This window comes from Macaca mulatta, chromosome 14 (genome assembly GCF_049350105.2).
Source record: "Macaca mulatta isolate MMU2019108-1 chromosome 14, T2T-MMU8v2.0, whole genome shotgun sequence".
Classification (NCBI taxonomy): Eukaryota; Metazoa; Chordata; class Mammalia; order Primates; family Cercopithecidae; genus Macaca; species Macaca mulatta.
Window position 1 is genome coordinate 108637954 of NC_133419.1, and position 26876 is coordinate 108664829.

The window sequence follows — 26876 nt, forward strand, 5'->3', positions numbered from 1 at the left end:
GGTGATACCCCATCTCTACTAAAAATATAAAAATTAGCTAGGCGTGGTGGCGCGTGCCTAAGGTCCCGGTAGGAGAACTGCAGAACCCAGGAGGCAGAGGTTGCAGTGAGTCGAGATGGCACCATTGCACTCTAGCCTAGGCGACACAGCGAGACTGTCTCAAAAAAAAAAAATCCACAAGGGTTTTAAAGGAAGGTTTTACTGGAAAAAAAAAAAGTCCACAAGGGGAACTGGTTAATCAAAGAAACCACACAGTTGATTTATTTCCATGAATTCAAAGCCTTTTAATGATGTGAACACTTACTCCCCATTTCTTTCTTACATTGTTACAAAAAAATTTACATAACAGTTTTCTTAAAGTGGCATTTTGTTGGTTATTATACTGATGATACATATTAACACTTTGTATTGAAGTATAAAAATCACAAGGCATTACAAATTTTTGGTAAGAAGTAGTAATAGTATCCTCTTTTAACAACTGGAGGCTCCCGGGCATACTCTTCGGAGAGAAATGATTAATTTTATATTTTCATTTATATTTTGATGATAATCTTTTCTTGTTTTTACCAGTTATAAAAACAAAGCTTTTTCTTTGTTGTGATAATGTGCACTAAGACTTAGTTTCTTGAGCTAATGCTAAATAAAATGAGATCAATAGGAATATTCCAGGAGGTCGTGAGAAGTTTTTAGAAAGGATGGCATCTACAAATATATGGAGCTCTGAAAAATGTTGGAGAGTATGACCTGGGACTGAAACTGTGGAACACATATCCAGTGTCACAGGCTCTGAGAGCAGAGAGAGTTTGCTCTGGGACCTGGAATGAGTGATGGAGAAATGTTTTAAACAAACAAACAAATAGGCCAGGCACAGTGGCTCACATCTGTAATCCTAGCACTTTGGGAGGCCGAGGTGGGCAGATCGCTTTAGCTCAGGAATTTGAGACTAGCCTGGGCAACATGGCGACACCCCACCTCTCTATAAAATCAAACAAAACAGGCCGAGCATGGTGGCTCATGCCTGTAATCCCAGCACTTTGGGAGGTCGGGGCAGGCGGATCACTTGAGGTAAGGAGGTCAAGACCAGCCTGGGCAACATGGTGAAACCCCATGTCTACTGAAAAATACAAAACTTAGCTGGGCGTGGGGCCACATGCTCGTAATCCCAGCTACTCACACTTGAGCCCAGGAGGCAGAGGTTACAGTGAGCTGAGATTGTGCCACTGCACTCTAGACTCTGTCTCTCAAACAAACAAATAAAAAACCAATTGTGGGAGGGTTCCTAGGTTTACTGCACTCCAGTTTAATGCTCGTACAGTACTCACACTTATAGCTCAGGAGTTTACAAGGGCTGACCCACCCGTTTTCTGCCACATGCAGTCAGCCCCAAGGCCTCATCTGTACCCAAAGGCCTGTGGACAATAACTGCCCCAGCAAAAAAAAAACAAAAAACAAAAACAAAAAACAAAAAAAACCTCGAAGCCTCTGACAGAGGAAACGTACTCCAGAGCCACCGTGAGCTGCCCCTGTTCCTGACCACCAAGCCCAGCCTGGACAGCCTGCTTTCCCGCCCTGGCTTGAGGCTGGCTCACTCCTGGATCTCTCCCCAGTCCTGCTTTCCCACTGGTGCCTCTGAGACCCCGGTGTGGGGTCCGCACCTCATCTCCCTGACACGAACAGGTATTGGTCCTCAAACACAGAAACACACTCTTAGCTTGGTTTCTGCTCTAGTTTGGTATTTCTACTTTTGAACTTTGTTTGGTGTTCCTCTCTAAAACCTAACCACTGGATCCAACCCAGGGTTGTAGAGTGTCCACTCTGAGTCTGCTATTTTTCCCCAAGTGTCCCTTCAGCAAGCAGCAGGCTCTGCTTTATCCTGGTGGGGGATGGGTGCGCCGTCTTCTCCAGCTACAAGACAGCAGAGTGGGTCTCCTGGAGGTTCTCCTCCAGCTTCATCCCCAGGTTGTCAATCCCAATGCTGGTGACCGGAGGCACACTGCTTTCAGCCGGCTCGGCCGTGCGAGTTGGGGTGGAGCAGTACAGGATAAACCCCACCATGATGACGGTGAAGGACAGGATGTAGAGTCCTGAAAACTAGAAGAGAAGAACAGGCAGTGAATTGTGCCCCTCACATACACATCTTTGCTGCTGGCTTTTGCCAACTGTGCTTTGAGGATTACCTTCTCATAATCTTTTTCTTTTCTTTTTCTTTTTCTTTTTGTTTTTTTAAGACAGGGTCTCACTCTGTGGCCCAGGCTGGATGGAGTGCAGTGACGCAATCTCGACTCACTGCAACCTCTGCCTCCCAGGCTCCAGTGATCCTCCCGCCTCAACCTCCAGAGTAGCTGAGACCACAGGCACTCACCACCACACCTGGCCAATTTTTGTGTTTTCTGTAGAGACGGGGTTTTTCCATGTTGCCCAGGCTGGTCTCGAACACCTGAGCTCAAGCAATCCGCCCGCCTCAGGCTCCCAAAGTGTGGGGGATTACAGGCATGAGCCACCATGCCTGGCCTCATGATCTTGTTTCTGAAAGTTGCCTAAGGAGATGCTAATGCACAAAACCTTCCTTTGTATGCTGCTGAATGATGGGACTCTGCCAACAGCACCCGGCACATAAGCCACCTGGATCCTTGGATCTTTAGGAGAAATGGATCTTTGCTTTTCTCTGTCATAATCCAGCTACACCCCACTCTGCACATAATCCCACTTAGTGGAGAAAATAAAAGGTCATCATGGATACCACAGAGAGCCCCGTTCAGACCCTAGACACAGCCTACAATATTGGTATGAAACAGAGGAACATAAGACTATGATGAAATGTGGAAGTACAGAAGTGGCATCTGCTCTACAGCCTCTCAATGTGTGCTATTCAATGAAATTCATTTTGCTAAAATGTAATACATTATCTTGTCTCTGTAGGCAAGTATTACATAGTAAAATTTATGGTACACTGAGCAGATTCAGAATTTTAGAGCTAGAAAGAGCCTAAGATACCAGAAGAATCCGAAGCCCAAAAAGGCGACTGGTGTAAGGTCCAGTGAGGACAATCATAGGGAACAGAGAGCCTGTGACATTTTATAATGTCTGTGACAGACATTTTACAACTATGGATGGAGTTTTTGGTGACCTTCCCCAACTTTCCCCTTCCTAAGACTGAAAACCACCACCCAGGGCAAAATGCAGTGAGGACAGAACACGAATTCATTGGGTATATATATGGAAAAATGATATACCCCAAAAGTCTAAATAAATCCTATTAAGAACTTTGTATATTTCCTCTTATTTCAGCTGAAAATTCATACAAAAGTTGAAGTGTTAAAGAAATCAGTCTGTATTGTTTTCTTTTTTTCTTTTTTAGACAGAGTCTCACTCTGTCTCCCAGGCTGGAGTGCAATGGCGCAATCTCGGCTCACTACAACCTCTGTCTCCTGGGTTCAAGCGATTCTTCTGCCTCACCCTCCAGAGTAGCTGGGACTACAAGCACGCACAGCCATGCCTGGATAATTTTTGTATTTTTGGTAGAGACGGGGTTTCACCATGTTGGCCAGGCTGGTCTCAAACTCCAGAACTAAAGTGACCCACCCACCTCGGTCTCCCAAAGTGTTGGGATTACAGGTGTGAGCCACTTGCGCCCAGCCTGAAGTTGGTATTTTGAAAGGTAATCATGCTGTCCCATAAAGTGTTCACTGTTACCTGTGAAAAAACCTATATAACTTGTTCAAAATCTGTTATATTTGGTTTGGTGGCTTTTAAAATGTTCAGAAGAAAAACCACTATGTCTCTCTTAAGAAGGCAGGTGATTAAATTGAGTCACTTTTATTAGCATGGAGAGACTAATAAAGAGATTGAGTAAGTCTCCTGAATTAGAGGTGCTTACTTTTTTGTCTTGTAAAATTCTGTGTGTCTGGATCTATGCAGGAAGTTTCTTGCAGTTACTTTATTCAGCAAATATTCACTCAAGATCAATTTCAGGAGAGGCAGAGTGCTTAAGGTCTGACATGGATGAGTGTAAAAAATTCTGAGCCTCTTTTTCAACTGTCTGCTTCAAAAAATTAGAGCCAAAGTTAGACACAGTTTTTAAACCTTGTAGTATATTAAGCTTACAATCTGCCTTTAAAAACTACTTGGCCAGGCTCAGTGGCTCATGCCCTGTAGTCCCAGCACTCTGGGAGGCCAAGGCGAGTGGATCACCTGAGGTCAGGAGTTCAAGACCAGCCTGGCCAACATGGTGAAACCCCGTCTCTACTAAAAATACACAAATTAGCCGGGTTTGGTAGCAGGTGCCTGTAATCCTAGCTACTCGAGAGGCTGAAGCACAAGAATCACTTGAACCCAGAATGCAGGGGTTGCAGTGAGCTGAGATCACACCACTGTACTCCAGCCTGGGTGACAGAGCGAGACTCTATCACAAACAAAACAAAAAAACTGCTTCTAAAGTGCTAGGTGACTTCATTATGCTCTGAGTTTTTTCTACCTCTGTAATTTATTCTGAAGATTTCAGAAGACCTGCTCTTTGCTCTGTAAGTCTTGAAATAACATTTGACCAAAAATAGTAAAAATCTGATCTAAGAATGAACTATTAGACATTCAGGGACAAAGGAACACAAAATAACTGGAAAGGAATTTATCAACTGCATGCTCCGATTCTGGGAATAGTAAAGTTATGTGGCCAAAAAATGACATAAGAAAGGGATTTTTTCATTTTAAAGTTAAAAGCAGTTGAAGCTATAGCCAGCCACCAACTGGCCTGCAACTGCTATATAGAAACACCAGCACTCCTAGTGGTGGCCAGATGAAATGCAGCCACAGCATCACAGAAAAACAAGGCTGACATTGTAGTCCATGACAATTTGGCTCTCAGAAAAAAAATCTGGGCCCATCATGATGACTTCTCTGATTCACTTTGACTTTATTTATTTATCTTACTTTTTTTATTTTTTTTAAGATGGAGTCTCACCCTGTCGCCCAGGCTGGAGTGCAATGGCATGATCTCGGCTCACTGCAACCTCCACCTCCCAGGTTCAAGCAATTCTCCTGCTGGGACTACAGATGCGTGCCACCACGCCCAGCTAATTTTTGTATTTTTAGTAGAGATGGGGTTTCACCATGTTGGCCAGGATGGTCTCAATCTCCTGACCTCATGCTCCACTCGCCTTGGCCTCCCAAAGTGCAGGTGTGACCCACTATGCCCAGCACACTTTGGCTTTTTTTTTTTTTTTTTTTTTGAGACAGAGTCTTGCTCTGTTGCCCAGGCTGGAGTGCAGTGGCGTGATCTTGGCTCACTGCAAGCTCTGCCTCCTGGGTTCACGCCATTCTCCTGCCTCAGCCTCCTGAGCAGCTGGATTACAGGTATGTGCCACCACGCCTGGCTAATTTTTTGTATTTTTAGTAGAGACAGGGTTTCATCATGTTAGCCAAGATGGTCTCGATCTCCTGACCTCGTCATCCACCCACCTCAGCCTCCCAAAGTGTTGGGATTACAGGCGTGAGCCACCGTGCCCGGCCTGGCTTTTTTTAAATGATGGTACCAATAAGCTATAAAGCTATAAACATTCCTTCAGTCTTAGTTCAGGAATACCTTAACCAGCAAGTCTGCAAAGATAACAGCTGGTTCCTTGACATGTAACCTTGCAATGCAAAAAGGTTTACATTCCTTAAGTAGAAATTTCTGAGAATCCACTGAGCTTAATGTAGCAATAATTCAGTTAAGTGTTGTGAGTTCATGGTTGACTTCTGGGAATAGCATAAATAAGGATTTGTCTGGATAAAAAATTTTACAAGGACAAAGAAATATAGTTGATAGCCTCTACTGAAACTAAAATTATCAGGTAATGGCCAGCATCCTAACTGTCTGCTCAAATGACTGTCAGGAAGATAGGAAGCAGGTCAATAATCCTTTACTGAAGGCATGCTGGGAGAAGACAGGTCTCGCTCTGTCAGCCAGGCTGGAGTGCAGTGGTGTTGTCAGATGACGACTCACTGCAGCCTCAACCTCCCTGGGCCCAAGTGATCCTCCCACTTCAGCCTCTCTCTCCAGTGGCTGGGACACCAGGTACACACTACCATGTCTGGCTAATTATTTTTGTTTTTTTTTTTTTTTTTTTTTTTGTAGAGATGGGTTTTGCCATGTTGTCCAGGCTGAAAAGAGATATTTCTAAAGCAGGGGTTCTCAAAGTATAATCCAAAATCCTAAAACCTAAAACGCTGGGGAGGAATCTATACAGTCAAAGCTATTATTACTTTTTTTTTTTTTTTTTTTTTGAGACAGAGTTTTGCTCTTGTTACCCACCCAGGCTGGAGTGCAATGGTGCAATCTCGGCTCACTGCAACCTCTGTCTCCCAGGTTCAAGCGATTCTCCTGCCTCAGCCTCCCGAGTACCTGGGATTACAGGCATGGGCCACCACGCCCTGCTAGTTTTTGTACTTTTAGTGGAGAGGGGGTTTCCATGTTGACCATGGCTAGTCTCGAACTCTTGACCTCAGGTGATTCACCCACCTCAGCCTCCCAAAGTGCTGGGATTATAGGCGTAAGCCATCACGCCTGGCCCTCAAAACTATTATTACCATAATACTAAAATGCTATATGCCCTTTTCACTTTCATCATCTTGCAGATGCACAATGAAATGTTCTAGAAGCTATATGACATGTGATATGACAAGGCAGAAGGAAGAGGCAGAGGTGAGAATCCAGGTGTTTTCTAGTAAGCCACACAGTAAAGAGATTTTTAAAATATAAATCAATGACATTCTTCTATTTTTTTATTTTGAAAAATACAATCTTTCATAAAAATGTTAACATGATGAATTTATTATTTTCTTAATGAATTAATAAGTATTTTTTAATTTATCCGTTTTCATTTATAATATGGTAAATAATAGGTATAAATGACTGGGGTTCTGAATTTTTAAGCATTTAAAAGGGGCTTAAGATTTTAAAAAGAATGATCAGCAAGCCCTGGATCTAAGAAAAAAAAAGATGAGAACTGCTAACCTGCTGCCCTAGGAATTTTCCAAGTAGCTGTGAAGTTGAAAAAAAAAATCTATATACTTGGTTCTCTCTGATTATGAGACTTTAACATGATGCAATCATAAGCTTGAGATTCTCATCTTAATAATGAAATTAAGGTGGAAAGTGCAGTGGCAAGAAGCCTGGACTGATAGAAGACTGACAACTAAGACTTAGTAGTGGCTTTACCACTAACCAGCTGCTGACTAAGGGTAAGTCACTGAGCTGCACATCACCTCCCCGGGCCTTTGTTCCTCCGTGTCTAAAATAAATGGCTCCACCAGGTATTATGGCTCACGCCTATAATCCTAGCACTTAGGGAAGCTGAGGTGGGCAGATCACCTGAGGTCAGGAGTTCAAGACCAGCCTGGCCAACATGGTGAAACTCCATCTCTAGGAAAATACAAAAACTAGCTGGGCATGATGGAGGGTGCCTGTAATCCCAGCTACTCAGGAGGCTGAGGCAGGAGAATTGCTTGAACCCGGGAGGCAGAGGTTGCAGTGAGCCGAGATCACACCACTGCACTCCAGCCTGGGCAATAGAGTGAGACTCCATCTCAAATAAACAAATTAATTAATTTAATTAAATAATAAAATAAAATAAAATGAATGGCTCAATCAGTTCTCAAGGAAAGGTGTATCAGGCTCTCTGAGGATGTTATTTTTTCAAACTTCATATTTGCTCTCTTGCTTCCCCTGGAGATACTGATATATTCCCTTCCACCCCACCTGCCTTGAGAATTAGTGCATGTAATAGGACCCACTGCTGATGGCAGCAGGTTACGCTTGTAAAGGCTGTGATGATGTGGATAGAAAAAGTCTGAAAAACCAATGGACTGAATTACCTTTAAGATATAAAATTACTATCAAAGACAGAACCATCCCAATTATGCATGCATGATAAGCTGGCCATCTCTCTTTCCTTTCCAGCAGGTACTCCAGACTTTTTGTCTGTGTACCAGGGCAAAAGGAATGAACGGAAAAGTTCCTAGTGCTCAGACTAAGTTACGCTGTCCCTCAAGGTCAATAGCGGCTCTGGGTCAGCTTGTTTATCACCCGGCAACATGCGTCAACAATTCCATAAGCTAGTGCCCTGGGCCATACCATCGAAGATGAAATCCATGTATTTCACTTTTTTTTTTTTTTTTCTGAGACGGAGTCTCGCTCTGTCACCCAGGCTGAAGTGCAGTGGTGCGACCTCGGCTCACTGCAAGCTCCGCCTCCCGGGTTCACGCCATTCTCCTGCCTCAGCCTCCGGAGTAGCTGGGACTACAGGCGCCCGCCACCATGCCCGGCTGATTTTTTGTATTTTTAGTAGAGACGGGGTTTCACCGTGTTAGCCAGGATGGTGTCGATCTCTTGACCTCGTGATCCGCCCACCTTGGCCTCCCAAAGTGCCAGGATTACAGGCGTGAGCCACCGCGCCCGGCCGTATTTCACTCTTTAGAATAACCCTAGAAGGGCAATTCTTATGTGAACCCATTTTCTAATTCAGTAGTAGTAAAGGGAGGCCTGACTAACAAAATTCTTGCCAAGAGGATGAGAAGGTTTTATTTTTTGATCGAGTCTTGAAGAAACCTGCTACGTTTTTTGGATCCAAGCAAGTATTCTTATTTGAACATGCTCTATTTGTTTACCTTATAGCCAAACAGAAAGAGTCCAACGAAAAGGCTGTAGAGGTCTGCTGTCAGGATGCCTAGGTTGACGGAAGTGGCACTTGTGACTTTAATCACCAATGGCATGAAGCTATAAAGGCAAAACATACACAGGGCAAATGCCACAAACAGCAGGGCTGTGGAAAAAAACATGGAATATCTAATATTAGCACAAGAAATCATAAGACAAAGGAGTTTGAGGCTTGGCTGCCATATAAAACTCCCTAATCCTTTAGCATATTATCTACAAAGCCCCTTGTTAACAGCATTGCAAATGAGACCACAAAGCTCTCTGGAAAAAAGAATATTAATAGCAAGTTGTGATGTAGATAAAGGACCTCAAAAATCCAACAAGGTATTGGATGATCAAGGTCAGAAAATCCTGCTTATGGTGTGACTGAGTCCATTGCTCTTATCACCCCTTGCTATGCACCCTGCCAGGACGCAGTGATGTTTGTGATAAAAGGCCAGTAAAGGTAGAATCAACATCTCGTGTCAAGAAAAATCATTATCTTTTCTTTGCTTTTGTTTGGTTGGACATGATTCATATAACTGGATTCAGAATAAAGTATCTTTAAAGACATCAAAGACAGTTATTAGGTCCATTGTATTTTGTTCATCTCATTAAATTAAGTGCTCCAAGGCAGCGCAACATAATTATCCTCTTTAGGACAGTGCTTGCCATGTGGATGTTGACTACATTAGCAATTATCTCTGCTTTGCAACCACTTCTTTAATCTCATCCCATACACAGCACGCACGCACACACGCGCACACACACACACACACTTTCTGGCAATCTAAGTTTTTTTTATTTTTTTCGAGACGGAGTCTCGCACTGTTGCCCAGGCTGGAGTGCAGTGGCGCAATCTCAGCACACTGCAACCTCTGCCTCCCAGGTTGAAGTGATTCTCCTGCCTCAGCCTCCCGGGTAGCTGAGAGTACAGGCGCCCGCCACCATGCTCGGCTAATTTTTTTTTTTTTTTTTGTATTTTTAGTAGAGACGGGGTTCTCCATGTTGGCCAGGCTGGTCTCGAACTCCTGACCTCAGGTGACCCGCCCATCTTGGCCTCCCAAAGTGCTGGGATTACAGGTGTGGGCCACCCCGCCCAGCCTGCAATCTAAGTTATTTAATTGAATTAAATTATCAAGCATGGTAGACAATCTTCAATGACATCTATGTACTATTTAACTTCTCCCCACCCCATCGCTAAACCAGGTTCAAATCTTTTCTGACTGTCCCATCACCATTTTGTTTTCCTTTATTTATTTATGCAGATGCCTAGGATTATTCAGATGACAGGAGCAATGGGAGGTGAGGGAGATTTCACACCACTGACGATTCAGGTTAATGCTTCACAAATTATATCAAGCAGATAACCTTCGCAAGAAATTTGAGGACCCGAGATATAGATCTACTTGGAAGTTGGTTTGACCAAAGTTCAATCTCCAGTCTTGTTCAGGATCCCTAGTAACCAAAGGCTATTCCTGCAGGTAAAGATTAAGAATTAACTTTTATGGAAGTTTATCTACCAATTTTCAGAGAAAACTCAATGTAAACCACTGTAGCTGATATGTATTACATCACTCTGGGATTTTACAAAGGTGTCTAAATATTAAAATAAAGCACAATATAATCCTCTAGATGTTCATGTGTTAGTTAAAGGAAAGAATGCTGACTAAAAGGCTTTCTTTCTTTACATACCAATTTTCCAGTCCCAGTGAATGCTGGCGATATCCTTATATTCCACAATCAATCTAAGATTAAAACAAGAGGTCACAGAGAGGTCCACATACTAATGTTCACTATTTTATAAGCATTTTAGTCACTATACTTCAGCTAAAGTGCGGAATTACACGGACTTTTGAATTTGTCTTAGAATATAAAAATAACTATCTTCAATAAAAATGACAATAAAACCAAAGGAGCCCATAAAGATATGTTTGACTCCCTTACAGGTGCTCTGCAATAATAGTCAAGTATAGGAGAAAAATGTGGTATTATACTTTGTTTTTGAATAAGCTTAGGAAGTTAATGTGTTAATATTTTCTGGAAATAACTAAAAGAGAAAACTCCTTACTGGTAAATGCCTCTACTACATGCTAATCAGGAATCCTAAGCAACACACATGTTTAAGAAAACAGGAAGTAATTCTTGATATTTTAACAATCCTCTAATAGACACTCAGCAAGTTATTAGGTAATGGCAAAACACAATTACTCTTGCATCCACCTAATACTAATTTCAAATGTGAATTTGGGCCAAATAAATAATGAATATTAGTAGTTATCATCTATAATATATTTGCTTATTTTGTTTTTAGAAAAAGATTGTAGAATCTTACAGCTGTATACCACTGATAATTGTTCCAAACAGGCCCACCATTCCTAAAAATTCCTGTCTGCTCAGCTTCTTCACGATGTATTCCTCACAAACGTTCGAAATGGCATAGAGGGAAGCCCCAAGAAGGACCAAGATGTCGCCAATCAATACATCACTCCCTGCAGTAAGACAAGCCACAAAAAGCAAAACACTGTCAACAGGTGAACCTCTACGGCGTGCCTCCAAGCGGTCATCTGACTCGTGTTCATTTAAATGATGCTAAAGAAGAAGAAACTGGTCACTAGAAGTTTATGTGTGAGAGTGTGTGTGTGTGTGCGTGCGCGCATGTGTTTGAGACAGAGTCTTGCTCTGTTGCTCAGGCTGGAGTGTAGAGTGCAGTGGCTCAATCTCGGCTCACTGCAACCTACACCTCCGGGTTCAAGTGATTCTCCTGCCTCAGCCTCCCGCATAGCTGGGATTACAGGCACCCTCCATCAGGCCTGGCTAATTTTTGTATTTGTACTGGTCTTGAACTCCTGAACTCAAGTGATCCGCTCACCTTGGCCTCCCAAAGTACTGGGATTACAGGTGTGAGTGACTGTGCCTGGCCTAATTTTTGTATTTTTGGTAGAGACGGAGGGTTCACCATGTTGGCCAGGCTGGTCTCGAACTCCTGACCTCAGGTGGTCTACCCACTTTGGCCTTCCAAAACGCTGGGATTACAGGTGTGAGCCACCGCACCCAACCTGGTTACTAGAAGTTTAAAGTCTCTTACTCTTGTCACTTTCTGGTTCAATTCTGCTGTGATTTTTCATAATGTAACTCCTCGGAAGTCTAACAGGCTAGAAATTGATGGTATATATCATAATGTAAGGCCTCAGAAAATGATTCTATGACATGACAAATTAATGGAGTTCACTGAAGAGGTAGGTCAATTTGAAAAATGGGAACCTGCTTTCAAAGTAATTTTCCCTCTTAATCCAAGGAGACACTTAACTCACTTGCAGATTGGGTGAATCATAGACCTTAATTAGATTTTATAGTATCAACTGTAATTTTCTCTCTCAATCCAAGGAGACATTTAACTCACTTGAAGCTTGGATGAATTCATAGACCTTAATTACATTTTATACTATCAACTGAATTCAACACAAAGTGAGGCAAAGTGTTCTCACCTACACAGTGACTTAAAAAGAAATACTCCAGTGAACAAGTTTCTTTGTTGATTAAATAAAAAAAGAAAAAAAGAATCGACAGTAGGTTTTCCAGTAACCAATCTTAAATGTATGAGACAAAAGATTATTGCAAATATATAAAGAAACTTTGCTCTCAAGAGACAAACAAAACTATTTAATGTAACAAAAAGGAAGAAAAACTATAGGCTGGTAGGAACATACAGATTGTTTTGTGGAGGTAGTTACAAAATACCAGATACAAGTAAATCTAAAAATATAATTTCAAATGTAGTTAACCAGAAATGTATTTTCTGCTTTTTACTATAAAAAGATATAGTTTGCAGAATAAAAGTGAAAACATAAAATTCTGTGACTGAAGCACAAACATGTGACACTATCTTACCTGAATTGTCTTCCCTCCCTGCTAGTATGTCTGCACCAACCATGGTTCCTACACCCAACAGACAGACAGCCACAGCAACGAAGTGGATCACTCTGTATCTTGCATAAAGAATAAACCACGACAGAGCCATCAACACAGGAATCCCAAAGCAATCCAAAAGCTGCATGGAAAGAATCAACAGTTTAAAACATATCTCTCATTAGCTAAAAGATGAGTAATTAAGAAATAATAGGAGTCAGTATTTATAATAGGAGTCAGTATTTATTGAGCATTTATTATTGCCAGCCCTATACTAAGAACTTTACCTGAATTCACTCATGTAATCCTCACAACAACTCTATGAGACTGAAATTACAATCCAATTTTATACATGAGAAAATGAAGGTACAAAGAGGTGAAATGAGTTGTCATAGTTAAAAATGGGATGACAGCTGGGCACAGTGGCTCAGGCCTGTAATCTTAGCACTTTGGCAGGCTGTGGCGGGCAGATTGCTTGAGCCCAGGAGTTCGAGATCAGCCTGGGCAACATGGTGAAATGCTGTCTGTACAAAAAAAAAAAAAAAAATAGCCGGGCGCGGTGGCTCAAGCCTGTAATCCCAGCACTTTGGGAGGCCGAGACGGGCGGATCACGAGGTCAGGAGTTCGAGACCATCCTGGCTAACACGGTGAAACCCCGTCTCTACTAAAAAATACAAAAAACTAGCCGGGCGAGGTGGCGGGCGCCTGTAGTCCCGGCTACTCGGGAGGCTGAGGCAAGAGAATGGCGTAAAAACCCGGGAGGCAGAGCTTGCAGTGAGCTGAGATCCGGCCACTGCACTCCAGCCTGGGCGACACAGCGAGACTCTGTCTCAAAAAAAAAAAAAAGTAGTTGGGTGTGGTGGTGCACGCCTGTAGTCCCAGCTACTTGGGAGGCTAAGGTGAGAGGATCACTTGAGCCTGGGAGTTCAAGGCTGCAGTGAGCTGTGATGGTGCCACTGCACTCCAGCCTGGACAATACAGAGAGAGACCCTGTCTCAAAATAAATGAATAAATAAAATAATAAAATACAATGGAAGAGTCAGTTGCTGAACACAAGACTTCTGCTGAGGGCCTGTGCTCTTTACCTCTAAGCTCCCACCTGTGTATATCTTTATTTTATTTTTTTATTTTATGTCATTTTATTTTATTTTATTATTTTATTATTTTATTTTTTTGAGATGGAGTCTTGCTCTGTCACCCAGGAGGGGTGCAGTGGCACAATCTCTACTCACTGCAACCTCCACCTCCTGGGTTCAAGCAATTCTTCCTGCCTCAGCCTCCTGAGGAGCTGGGATTACAGCCATCTGCCACCACGCCTAGCTAATTTTTGTATTTTTTAGTAGAGATGGGGTTTCGTCATGTTGGCAAGGCTGGTCTCGAACTCCTGACCTCAGGTGATCTGCCTGCCTCGGCCTCCCAAAGTGCTGGGATTACGGGCGTGAGCCACCATGCCTGGCCCTGTGTGTATCTTTAAGTTCGGTAGACAAACATTCCTTCCTACATGCAACCATTTACTCAGCCAACAAATATTTGCTAAACACCTTGCATGTGTGAGACACTGTGAAAGCAGCTAGAAATAGAGGTGAACAGGACAGAGCAAGCTGTGCCCTCAGGAGCACACAAAGCTAGAAAGGACATGGAATAAACAATCACACCAGATATTTCACTAGAATTGGGCTAAGTGCTACAAAGAAGCACCAGTTACTACGAGAGAACAGACACCATCTCCCTGACAAAGCGTCCAACCCCACCACGTGAGACACACTCGAGCTCACGGCAAATATTCTTGCTCATCCTCCTCACGTGCTTCTCCATCACCTGTTGACAACAGGTCCAGAAAACACTAGCTATACACCTGATATTGCTCATCTGGAAGGCAGAGGGATTAAGCATGCCAAAATTATAGCAGGCCCAAAGTTGTTTGCAAGATAAAAGATAAGAGAGTGAATTCGTTCAATTCTTAAATTCACAAATTTAATGTGCATTCAAGGATAAAATATATTCAAGAGATTCTTGATGAATTCCAATGTATTTCTTTCAAGGAAGAAATATATTCCTTATACCAATAATATTCCTGAAACTGCTGTTTTATTGCTCACCCTGTTGTTTCAAACCTTGTGCCTGATTCTCTCCGTATCTGGTTAGTCTTGAACAAGACAGGCCCCTAATCTCCAGCAGCCCATTCAATCCTGTCCACAGTTGTTTACTGATTGCCTTTCACTGCAGTAGCATCAGTGGAGTCCAACGCATCATGTGTAGGAATGGCATCTTGCCTTGTTATTTATTCCAGCTGCAGAACTCTAATCTCCTAAGTGCTTTATTGAGCCTGCCTGAATAACAAAACATTAAACGATGCAAATGATAATACCCTGTCCCTGAAGACACCAGCAGAATCCAGCCATATGGCTTAACAAAATCTCAACTACATTCCTTAAACAAAAAAAAGTAGAAAAAGACATTCTAAGAACTACCACAGAAGATTCCCTTATCCTTGTGTCTTAAAATCAAACTTAAATTTGCTCTGTTTTTAACAATTTTTGTTGGGCAATGAGGGAGCTGCCTATGTCATGGTCAGAGCTCCAGAGACCTCAGGCCCCAGACCCACACTGACCAGCTAGATGTGTGGTCCCCAGCCAGTCACTCTCCAAGCCAAAATATAAAATAAAAAGATCAGATGAAATGATCACATAGGTTCCCTCTGACTCTAACATTCCATGACTTCTCATCTGATATCTATCACCTTCAGACATGTGAACCTTCTTTTCAAAATGCATTCTTGGTGGCCGGGTGCGGTGGCTCATGCCTGTAATCCCAGCACTATGGGGGCCAAGGCAGGAGGATCACTTGAGGTCAGGAGTTTGAGACCAGCCTGGTCAACATGGCAAAACCTTATATCTACTCCAAATACAAAAAAAAATCAGCTGGGCGTGGTGGCGCATGCCTGTAATCCCAGCTACTCAGGAGGCCGAGGCTGCAGGATTACCCCACTGCACTCCAGCAGGGCGACAGAATGAGACTCCATCTGGAAAAAAAAAAAAGCCAGGTGTGGTGGCACATGCTTGTAATACCAGCTGCTCAGGAGGATAAGGCAGGAGAATCACTTGAACCTGGGAGGCAGAGGCTGCAGTGAGCCGAGATCATACCATTGTGCTCCAGCCTGGGTGACAGAGCAAGACTCCTCCTCAGAAAAAAAAAAAAAAAAAAGTATTCTTGGGGATGGATGTCTTCTCTGATTGTTTCAGTTCTAAGAGTATCAATTTAATTTTTAAAAATTATTGTCTAGTCACAGTAAGCAGGGTACTAAGACAGACCCTGCCACATGGTTAGTATAAAAATGAGTCAGACCATATTAGAGGTACGATAGAGTATAGAAGAGAAAATGAAAATTGAATTAGCCTTTGACAATGAGGGGAGCAGGCTTCAAAAAGGACTGCATTCTAGGAAGAACAGAGCAGCACAGGAGAGAAGGAGCAGGCCATGAGTAGGAAATGGGTTGATGTGGCAGTCAAGTGGGAAGGGACATGAGCAGAAACCTAGGCCACATCATGATCTTCACGTGAACTATGCCATGACTGTTGGTAATTACAGAACCTTCTAAGGAATCCTTAAAAAGAAGGTTCAAAGACCACCTAATCCAAATTTCCATCCTTTTGGACCACCCAGGCCAGAGATTTACTCAGGTGGAGAACAAGCTTGAATCAGTCCTGTGACAGCCGTCTCTGCTGCTGGAGAAAACATTACCTTGTTAGATGCCTTTTTTATAATATGTTCCTCACTAGGACTGTAAGTGCATGACTTTTGGCAACCAAATGCTTAGGTTTTTCTAAGGGGCTAGCGTGAAAGAAATTGTTTTCAATTTCTTTGAAATTGAAAGAAGGCACGAACTTCAGTCGCAAATATCCAACTGTAAGTGTTCTGTTTAACTGTGTTTAGGCTTTGCACCAATTCAAAACTTTTTATCATTATTAGAGATCAAAGTTCCTGGGAATTGTAATCAAGTAATTAAAATGTATATGAGATTACGAAAGTAGGTGTGACAAGAAAATGCCATTTCTGCATACTTATGTATACTTCATTAACCAATGCTAAAAGTACACTTACTCCTATTAGTGATACTAGGTAACTTCATTCTCATGCATCATTCTCTAGGTAACTGCTAGGTTTAATTTTTGCGAAACTTTAGGTTCTTTGTGTGCCTCCTATGGTGTCTGTCTTAATAAATCATTTCCTATCAGCTTTTTAACCCATACTGGTCAAAGTCCAAGAGGTTTGCTGAGAACAATGCTTAGCAAAATGTTACAGAAAACAAAGTATTTAATATAAGGCACTCTGGCAATAACATTTAATGTAGGTTCACATTGGAAATATATTGAGTTCTCAACAATCCTTATATTTTCTATGCGAAATAAGTCTAATCTCAATTTTTTCCAGTCCCTAAAATTTAGAGTCAAGTAAGAACATCTCTGTATTTTGTATAGTGAGAAAGGGATGTATCAAAAAGTTATAAACTTCAAATCCCACATCTGATACAAACTTTTTTTTATTATTTAAGAAAATGAAAAAAAAAAAGTTATAAACTTATTAAACTGTGACATCTAAACCTGGCATTTGAGTCTATCTCACTTTCACCTCCATTTATAAAACATTTTGTAGTTAGTAATGGTGAGTGAATGTTATGACACATCCCATAGTTTGCTAACATTAAGACAACTGAAATCAGTTGTCTTCAACTTTACAAAGTCGAAAACCTCTGTGTAGGAATGAATATTTTTCTTTCAATGCAGCAAGAATAAACCTAACAAAGAAACAGAGATGGGAGTTTTAACTCTGGCTACCACCTCTCCCAAAAATGTCTAATGGGTTTCTTCCAATGGTTCCTTTGTCATGAATATCTACTATGCTTGCAAACCTCCAACTTTCCTATAGAACAAAGGTATATCTACTTTCATATGCCATGTTTCAGCAGCATATAACACAGAACACATGTCAACACCACAGCATCAACTGCCAACTAAATATTTACGCTTACTGTGGTAGGAACTGCTCTGCCATAGCATTAGCAGTTTGGGGGCAGCTTAACTTGTATACATTTTCACTAATTCTAGGAACCATTACTCATTAGAGCATATGCTCTACTAGAAAACAGCACCCACTTGTGTTTAGGTTTTCTTCAACTGAACAGATTTTCAATAAAATTAGGTCAACACGTATGACTTCGTGTTCTCCTTTTGAAGCTATAAAATCCAAAGTGTTCAGAGGGCTCCCTCTTACCTGGACACTGGTTAGAGTTGTGTACTGGTAGGCTCTGACAATCATATAATTAGCTTCCACATCTGCTAGTCCCAGCAGGATGTACTTCCACCATTTTCTTTTCAAGATTACTAGAAGGTTATCACTGCCTGGTTGAAAGAAATCTGGGTCAGTACATGTTATTTGCAAATGATACCATACATGTTGATTTGAAGATAAAAGAGTAGAAGCAAGAATTTTTTTTTCTTCTTCTTCTTCTTCTTTTTGAGATAGGGTCTCATTCTGTTGCCCAGGCTGGAGTGCAGTGGTGCAATCTCGGCTAACTGCAACCTCTGCCTCCTGGGTTCAAGCCAGCCTCCCACCTCAGCCTCCTGAGTAGCTGGGACCACAGGCGTACGCCACCATACCCAGCTAATTATTTTTGTATTTTTAGCAGAGATGGGGTCTCACCATGTTGCCCAGGCTGGTCTCGAACTCCTGAGCTCAAGCGATCTGCCTGCCTCAGCTTCCCAAAGTGCTGGGATTACAGGCGTGAGCTACCACGCCTGGCTATTGTATATTTCCAATGTGGCACCCTCCCAATGTTATGAAGGTTATGGTCTTCATAACCCAAACTCCTGCAACAGCTCACCAGAGTTAGATTTTTTTTCTAGTATGAAACCCTAGTTAAAATGTCATCAGAGACCAAGTGTTCAATAAAAGCACCAGAATGAAAGTAAGAGAAAAGTGGTTAAATTCCCTTTCCTAGCTGGGCATGGTGGTGTGCACCTGTAACTCCAGCTACTCAGGAGGTTGAGGTAAGAGTGGAAGACAGCTGGAGCCCAAGAGTTCAAGACCAGCTGGGCTTACATAATGAGACTCCACCTCTTTAAGAAAAAAAACTGGGGGGAGGGCAGGGCGGGAGGAGAGCCTTAAGGAAAAGAGCTAATGCATGCTGGACTTGATGGGTTGATAGCTTCAGCAAACCACCATGGCACATGTTTACCTATGTAACAAACCTGCACATTCTGCACATGTACCCCAGAACTTAAAAAAAAAATAACTTTTTTAAAAATCCCTTTCCTATCATAACAAATAAAATTTCTGGATATGAGCTTGCATGTCACCATTTCTGACAAGCCACGGACTATCCTAGGAAATGAAATGTTTTCCTAGAAATTAATTGGTTATTTAACTTCTATCCATGGGCTTCTTCAAAGAAAAGTCTGCATGTGATCATTCTTTTGGAAGAGATGTGCTTTCAAGTGAAAAATAAGTACATTATAAGTTTGAGAAAAGGCTTAGTGGCACACTGAAGAAACACATTTTATTCCCCCAAATTATATTTATTCAAATTAATTGGATTCACTACTTTGGAGAAGCTGGCATCACAGGAGATGCAGAGTTGGCACATATATGAGAAGGCTTTATGGCAAGATAACTCACAAATAAAAGTAGTGAGAATCATAACCAAATAATTATCAGTAAAATCCAATTAGCAGGAACATCTTGAAAACACAGAATTAGGCCGGGTGCGGTGGCTCACACTTGTAATCCCAGCACTTTGGGAGGCCGAGGTGGGCAGATCACCTGAGGTCAGAAGTTCGAGACCAGCCTGGGCAACATGGAGAAACCCTGTCTCTATTAAAAATAAAAAAATTAGCCGGACATGGTGGCAGGTGCCTGTAATTCCAGCTACTAGGGAGGCTGAGGCAAGAGAATCACTTGAATCTGGGAGGCAGAGGTTGCACTGAGCTGAGATCGTGCCATTGAGCCAAGATCGTGCCATTGCATTCCAGCCTGGGCAACAAGAGCAAAACTCCGTCTCAGAAGAAAAAAAAAAACACAACAACACAAAATTAGTCTTCCTAGCATCAAATGGCATAGGAAGTACCTAACAACCACCCCTAACTAACTGCACCCCACCCCAGACTAACTGCACTGATATATTTGGGAGTCTCACCGAATTCCTGAAGGCCAATGCTTCCACAAAGAGCAAAGTATAGGGTTATTAACCATGTATAGTTCCACTCCCAGCTTTTTTTTTTTTCTTCCTTTGGAGACAGGTCTTGGTCTGTCATTTGGGCTTGACTGCAGTGGTGCCATCTTGGCTCCCTGTAACCTCAGCCTCCTGGGATCAGGCCATCCTCCACCTCAGCCTCCCAAGTAGCTGGGACTACAGGGACATGCCATCATACCCAGCTAATTTTTATATTTTTTGTAGAGAAGGAGTTTCATCATGTTGCCCAGGCTGGTCTTGAACTCCGGGCCTCAGGCGATCCTCCCACCTCCAACTGCCTAAGTGCTGGGGTTACAGGTATGAGCCATCACACCCAGCCCTAAATTTCAATAAAAACCTTTAGATAGCTGGTGAATGAGATGAAATAAATTACTGTAATTTCCTAAGTGTGCACAGTGCTGTCCTTCTTCACTGGATTCACTAACCTTTGTGAGGCTTTTTCTTCTGCTGTGTGGGCCACATGACTCAAAAGCAAGTAGTAAATTGAGAATCAGACCTTCAAACCCCTTTACAACGAAGGGTTAAACTAAAGTTTTAAAAAATAATGAAGCTGGACAGGCATCTGTAATCCCCACATTTTGGAAGGCCGTGGCAGACAGACCATGTAAGGTCAGGAGTTCGAGACCAATCTGGCCAACATCTCCACTAAAAATACAAAAATTAGCCGGGTGTAGTGGCACATGCCCGTAATCCCAACTACTAGGGAGGGTGAGGCAGGAGAATCGCTTGAACCTAGGAGGCAGAGGTTGCAGTGAGCCAAGATCACACCACTGCACTGTACTCCAACCTGGGTGACAGGGCAACACTGAAGCTGTAGCTACCAGGAGTCTGTAGGGAGGGAAGGAGGAATGAATAGGTGGAGCAGAGGGATTTTTAGGGCAGTGGAGCTGTTCTGTTTGATACTGTAATGGTAAATGTATGCCATTATACATTTGTCAAAACCTATAGAATGCACAATACCAAGAGTGACCCCTAAGGTAAATTACTGATTTTGGTTAATAATAATGTATCTGGCTGGGCCCAGTGGCTCACGCCTGTAATCTCAGCACTTTGGGAAGCCGAGGTGGGAGGCCTGCTTGAGCTCAGGAATTCAAGACCAGCCTATGCAACATGGTGAAACTCTGTCTCTACAAAAAATACAAAAATTAGCTGGGCACAGTGGCTCACACCTATAATCCCAGCACTCTGGGAGGCCAAGGCAGGTGAATCACTTGAGGTCAGGAGCACGGTGAGACCCCGTCTCTGCTAAAAATACAAAAATTAGCCGGGCGTGGTGGTGTGCACCTGTAGTCCCAGCTACACAGGAGGCTGAGGCACAAGAATCACTTGAGCCCAGGAGGTGGAGGTTGCAGTGAGCCAAGATTATGCCACTGCACAAAAAAAAAAAAAAAAAAAAAAAAACCCAGAGACCTGATCTACACAATCAACTAATGTTCCATTTACCATCTTTATTTACTTGTAAGTAAATATTTTGGAGAGTAAGGTTCTTGACTTTTTTTTTTTTTTTTTTTTTTTTTTGAGACGGAGTCTCGCTGTGTCTCCCAGGCTGGAGTGCAGTGGCGTGATCTCGGCTCACTGCAAGCTCCGCCTCCCGGGTTCACGCCATTCTCCCGCCTCAGCCTCCCAAGTAGCTGAGACTACAGGCGCCCGCCACCTCGCCCGGCTAGTTTTTTGTATTTTTAGTAGAGACGGGGTTTCACCATGTTAGCCAGGATAGTCTCGATCTCCTGACCTCGTGATCCACCCGCCTCGGCCTCCCAAAGTGCTGGGATTACAGGCTTGAGCCACCGCACCCGGCCTAGGTTCTTGACTTTAAGTGTTTTTAATATCATCTTAATATTTTAAAATATTTTTTAAATTGGTGGGGGGACCTAACTTGTAATGACATTTATACTTTTTAGGTCGGGTCCAATGGCTCACGCCTGAAATCCTAGCACTTTGGGAGGCTGAGGTGGGCAGATCACTTGAGCCCAGGAGTTAAGAGACTAGCCAGGGCAACATGGCAAAAACCCTTCTCTACCAAAAAAAAAAAAAAAAAATTAGCCAGGCATGGTGGCACACGCCTGTAGTCCCATCTTACTAGGGAGGCTGAGGTGAGTGGATCACTTGAGCCTGGGAGGTCAGGGCTACATACAGTGAGCCAAGATTGCATCTCTGAATTCCGGCCTGGGTGACAGAGTGAGACCCTGGCTCAAAAACAAACAACAACAACAACAACAATAACAAAAAACCACTTTTTTTGGACAACTTCTCTGTTACAAACAGTATGGTGCTACTTACTTTAATCAACAATTTCATAGAATTATGCATAAGTCTCTAGTTACTACTTTCACAGAATTCAGAGGTGTCATACTTTTCTAGTAATTTTTATGAAGATAATTTTGTTGAAAAGGTAATTGCCACATTTGACATACCTGATCGAAATGCCAGCATCACTGTATAAATTAGGAACAGCAAGCAATAATTGATAAAGCTCTGAAGCATGGGGGTGTTCACTTTGTATCTTTCTGCCAAATACTGGCTGGTGATGGCTGTCCCACATATACACAAGGACAACATCTGACCCAGAGCAATTGTTTTCAAAATATTCCTGGAAAATAAGGGAAGAAATCAGAAGAGCTTGCAAATAAGTTATACCTTACACACACACACACACACACACAGCTAAACACAAAGGGAAATGCTAATTATTCCAGGTGGTTCTTCATTTCATTTTATGAAATAACTATTTAAATGTTAGTTATTGAAGGACTACATTTTTATTCTCTTTTGTCTTTCTGATCCCCTCCATTCCCACAAAGGCATATTCCCCTATTTCACTGAACATCCATTTAGAGATCATTTTGATTACTTGACTATAACATACTTTGTAAAGCACGTGTGTGTGTATGTGTGTGTGTGTGTGTCTTTTTTTTTTTTTTTTTGAGACAGGGTCTTGTTCTATTGCTCAGCAGTGCAGTGGTGCAATCACAGCTCACTGCAGCCTTGACCTCCCAGACTCAAGCAATCCTCCCACTTCAGCCTCCCAAATAACTAGGACTATGGGCACATGCCACCATGCCCAGCTAATTTTTTTTTTTTTTTTTTTTTTTTTTTTGGTAAAGATGGGGTTTCACTACGTTGCTCAGGTTGGTCTCAAACTCCTAGGCTCAAGGGATCCTCCCACCTCAGCCTCCCAAAGTGCTAGGATTTCAAGTGTGAGCCACTGTGACTGGCCCTTACCCTGCATTTCTAACATGGAAACTAATTAAAGAAGCAAGTTGACTGAGACAGAAGAGTCTACAATAATACCTATTTTCTGGATCAGATAATTGGATAGATAGCAATATGGTTAACCAAGATCCTAAAGGCAGAAGGAAAAGGCATATTTAGAAAGGATAATAACTCCATTTTGGACATGCTGGATTTTGTTTAATTATGAGATAGCCAAGAAGAAATGTCCAGTAGGCAGCTTGGAGCTGGAAGAAAGGATTGGATTGGAGATATAAACTTGAGAATCATGAGCATAAAGGTGGTAGCTGAATGCGGGACATAATGAGATCACCAAGGCATATAACTAAAAATTGGGAAGAAAAGAGCAAAAAAGACATACCGTGGGAAACAGCAATATTTAAAGGGCTAGAGAGGCTGGATGCGGTGGCTTATGCCTGTAATCCCAGTACTTTGGGAGGCCAAGGCAGGCAGATCACTTGAGGTCAGGAGTTTGAGGCCAGCCTGGCCAACATGGTGAAACCCCATCTCTAGTAAAAATACAAACATTAGCAGGGTGTGGTGGCGGGCGCCTGTAATCCCAGCTACTCAGGAGGCTGAGGCATGAGAATCGCTTGAACCCAGGAGGCAGAGGTTGCAGTGAGCTGAGACTGCACCACTGCACTCCAGCCTGGGTGACAGAATGAGAGGAAGAAAGGAAGGACGGAAGGACGGAAGGAAGGAAGGGAGGTAGGGAGGAAGACTCATTAGAGATGGAGATAAAGGGGCATGGCCAGAGAGGTTAAGGGGAGAACTAGGAAGGAAGAAACAATCTGGAGGCCTAGAGAAGATGGTGTTTCAAAAAGGAAACTTTTTCTAAGTATTCTTCCTGTCCTACTGTCATTCTACCCAAATCCAGTCTCCACGCTGCAGCAGGAGTGATGTTCTGAGTGTTAATATTATGAGATTATTTCTCATGTCTAAAGCCTAAAAAAAAATAAAAATAAAAATAAAACCTTTCACTGGCTGGTTCCTTCTGGCCTTAGGTGAAAGCCACACTTTAAAATGGCCCTACAGGCAACCCACCATCTGACTCTCCAGCCTCACCTTGAACTACTCTCTCACAGCATGTTTCATTTTTAATTTTTAGTAATTCTTCTATCTAACAAATAACAAAGTATGTATAATGTATAATCAACATGTATCCATGTATCTATCACCTCAAAAAATAAACAATTTGCTGGGCGCGGTGGCTCATGCCTGTAATCCCAGCAACTTTGGGAGGCTGAGAGAGGAGGATCACGAAGTCAGGAGTTCGAGGCCAGCCTAACCAACATGGTGAAACCCCATCTCTACTAAAAATAGAAAATTAGTTGAGCGTGGTGGCATGCGCCTGTAGTCCCAGCTACTCAGGAGGCTGAGGCAGGAGAATCGCTTGAACTTGGGAGGCAGAGGTTGCAGTGAGCCGAGATCATGCCACTGCACTCCAGCCTGGGCGACAGAGCAAGACTCCGTCTCAAAAAAAAAAAAAAAAAAAAAAGAAAAAGAAAGAAACAATTGTCACCTGGGCACAGTGGCTAATGCCTGTAATCCTAGCACTTTGGGAGGCCGAGGTGGGTGAATTACTTGAGCCCAGGAGTTCGAGACCAGCCTGGGCAACATGCCGAAACCCCATCTCTACTAAAAACACAAAAATTAGCCAGGCATGGTAGTGCACGCCTGTAATCTCAGCTAGTAGGGAGGCTGAGGCACAAGAATAGCTTGAACCTGAGAGGTGGAGGTTAGAGTGAGCTGAGATCACACCACTACAAAAAAGAAAAAAAGAAAAGAAAGAAACATTTGGCAACATCAAGGTATCCCACGTGTGTTCTCTCTAATCTCTTAGGCCTCCTGAGGTAACTAACTAGAACTTAGTATTTATTATTTTCATGCCTTTCTACATATTTTAATATTTATGTAAGTATCCCTAAGCAACAAATAGCATTGTTTCAAAATTTTAAATAGACAGCATCATACTGTATATACTTCTGCAATTGTGGTTTTGATCAACAGGGTTTGAGAGAGCCATCTATATGGATACATGAGTTCTTGTTCTTTCTTTTCAGTACTGTATAGTACTCTACCACATGACTACATCATGCTTTCTTAATCCATTCCATCGTTGATGAATATTTTGGTTATATTCCTTTTTCTTTTTGTTTTCATATGTCTTTTGATGTAATTTTCTAAGAGTTTTTTCTAGTTTTTAGCCAGGTGGTACAAATGAGTTACAGATGGCGAGGCGTGGTGGCTCACACCTGTACTCCCAGCACTTTGGGAAGACCAGGAAGGAGGACTGCTTGAGCTCAAGAGTTCAAAACTGGGCAACATAGTGAGACCCTATCTCTATTTAAAAAAAAAAAAAAGAAAAATAGGAGGATTTCTTGAGTCCAGAAGTTCAAAAGAGCCTGGGCAACAAAGTGAGACCCTGTCTCTATTAAAAAAAAAAAAAAAAAAAATGGATTACAGATACGCTAAGATTTAATCTCCTCAGTACTCAGGATGGCCTGATGGGAGCCATCTAAGGCATCTGGAGAGATTCCAGCCAGTTGCATTCTGCTGGGAGCAGGAAACTCAGAGTGTCCTACAAATATAATGACTTTCTATTTCTACAATAAAGTTTAAAGGAATCATTTGCTCTGGATATATCCAAGAACAGAATTGGACGAGATGGTGTTTGTTCTTAGGGCACAAGCATCTTCAGTTTTGTTTTCCTAGATTGCTCTCCAAAGGGTTATATTACTTCATGTAGCTGAGTCTGGTACTCTCAAAAGGAAGGAATCTCCACTCTCTAAGGGGAAGGTGATGATGTCAAGAACTGGCCAAATCCAAGGACATTGTTTTAGGTTACTGGAGGAAATTTACACCAAGATGAGCCAAAAGTTAAGGATTTGCTCCCCTACAAGTAGCATTCTTTCTAGGCACGCTCTACCCAGCACCGGCTGATGAGCTAAACCAGATCCAGGAATTGCTATCTCCTTCTCTTGTGCACACTTCCTCTTGAAGGAGGCATGGTTTGCATTGATTCAGGTCCTAGGCTGCCCTATCCTAGACAAAGGAAATTCACTGCTTAGTCCAGTGTAGTGCTCCAGGAGTCTCCGGGAATGTGGGGCCAAAGCCAAAGGATGAAAAAGTTCGTTTATTTTGTGTCATTATTCCCAGCCATATGCCTCTCTCAGGAACCATGTGGGGAGAGGTACCCGGCTGAGGAAATGATTCCAATTTTCCTATATTTCATTGTTCAATTAGTACCTATCACAGTTCACAATCTCAATAACATGATCCTGACAACAGCCCTGAGAAAAGTCCTATTGCACTCATGCTACAGATGGAGAAGATGAAACTCAGAGCAGGTCCAGAATTCACCCATCGTCATACTGTCTGTAAAAGGCAGAAGAGATCAGTGCTCCTAACTATTAAAAGATCAGATCACGGCCGGGCGCGGTGGCTCAAGCCTGTAATCCCAGCACTTTGGGAGGCCGAGGCGGGCGGATCACGAGGTCAGGAGATCGAGACCATCCTGGCTAACACAATGAAACCCCGTCTCCACTAAAAATACAAAAAAAATTAGCCGGGCGTGGTGGCGGCGCCTGTAGTCCCAGCTACTCGGGAGGCTGAGGCAGGAGAATGGCGGGAACCCGGGAGGCGGAGCTTGCAGTGAGCCGAGATCGCGCCACTGCACTCCAGCCTGGGCGACAGAGCAAGACTCCGCCTCAAAAAAAAAAAAAAAAAAGATCACAGGGTTCAAATTTTCTTAAAGGTGGCTCACATCTGTAATCCCAGCACTTTGGGAGGCTGTGCGGGTGGATTACCCGAGGT

General features: G+C 42.6%; 1 protein-coding gene across 5 annotated transcripts in view; it reads right to left on the minus strand.

Moving 5' to 3' along the window:
* Window positions 1–259: 259 nt before the first annotated feature.
* SLC35F2 (solute carrier family 35 member F2) overlaps window positions 260–26876 on the minus strand; it is a 67048-nt gene continuing 40431 nt past the window's right edge. For 4 of the 5 annotated variants that reach the window (XM_028832651.2, XM_015115593.3, XM_077960651.1 and 1 more), the window contains 7 exons: window positions 22244–22419; window positions 17852–17979; window positions 12563–12722; window positions 11007–11163; window positions 10367–10419; window positions 8644–8798; window positions 260–2091 (listed from right to left, as the gene is read on the minus strand). In XM_028832651.2, coding sequence (XP_028688484.1) covers window positions 1906–2091; window positions 8644–8798; window positions 10367–10419; window positions 11007–11163; window positions 12563–12722; window positions 17852–17979; window positions 22244–22388 — 984 coding nt within the window. In that variant the 5' untranslated portion in view covers window positions 22389–22419 and the 3' untranslated portion in view covers window positions 260–1905. 5 annotated transcript variants of the gene reach the window in all.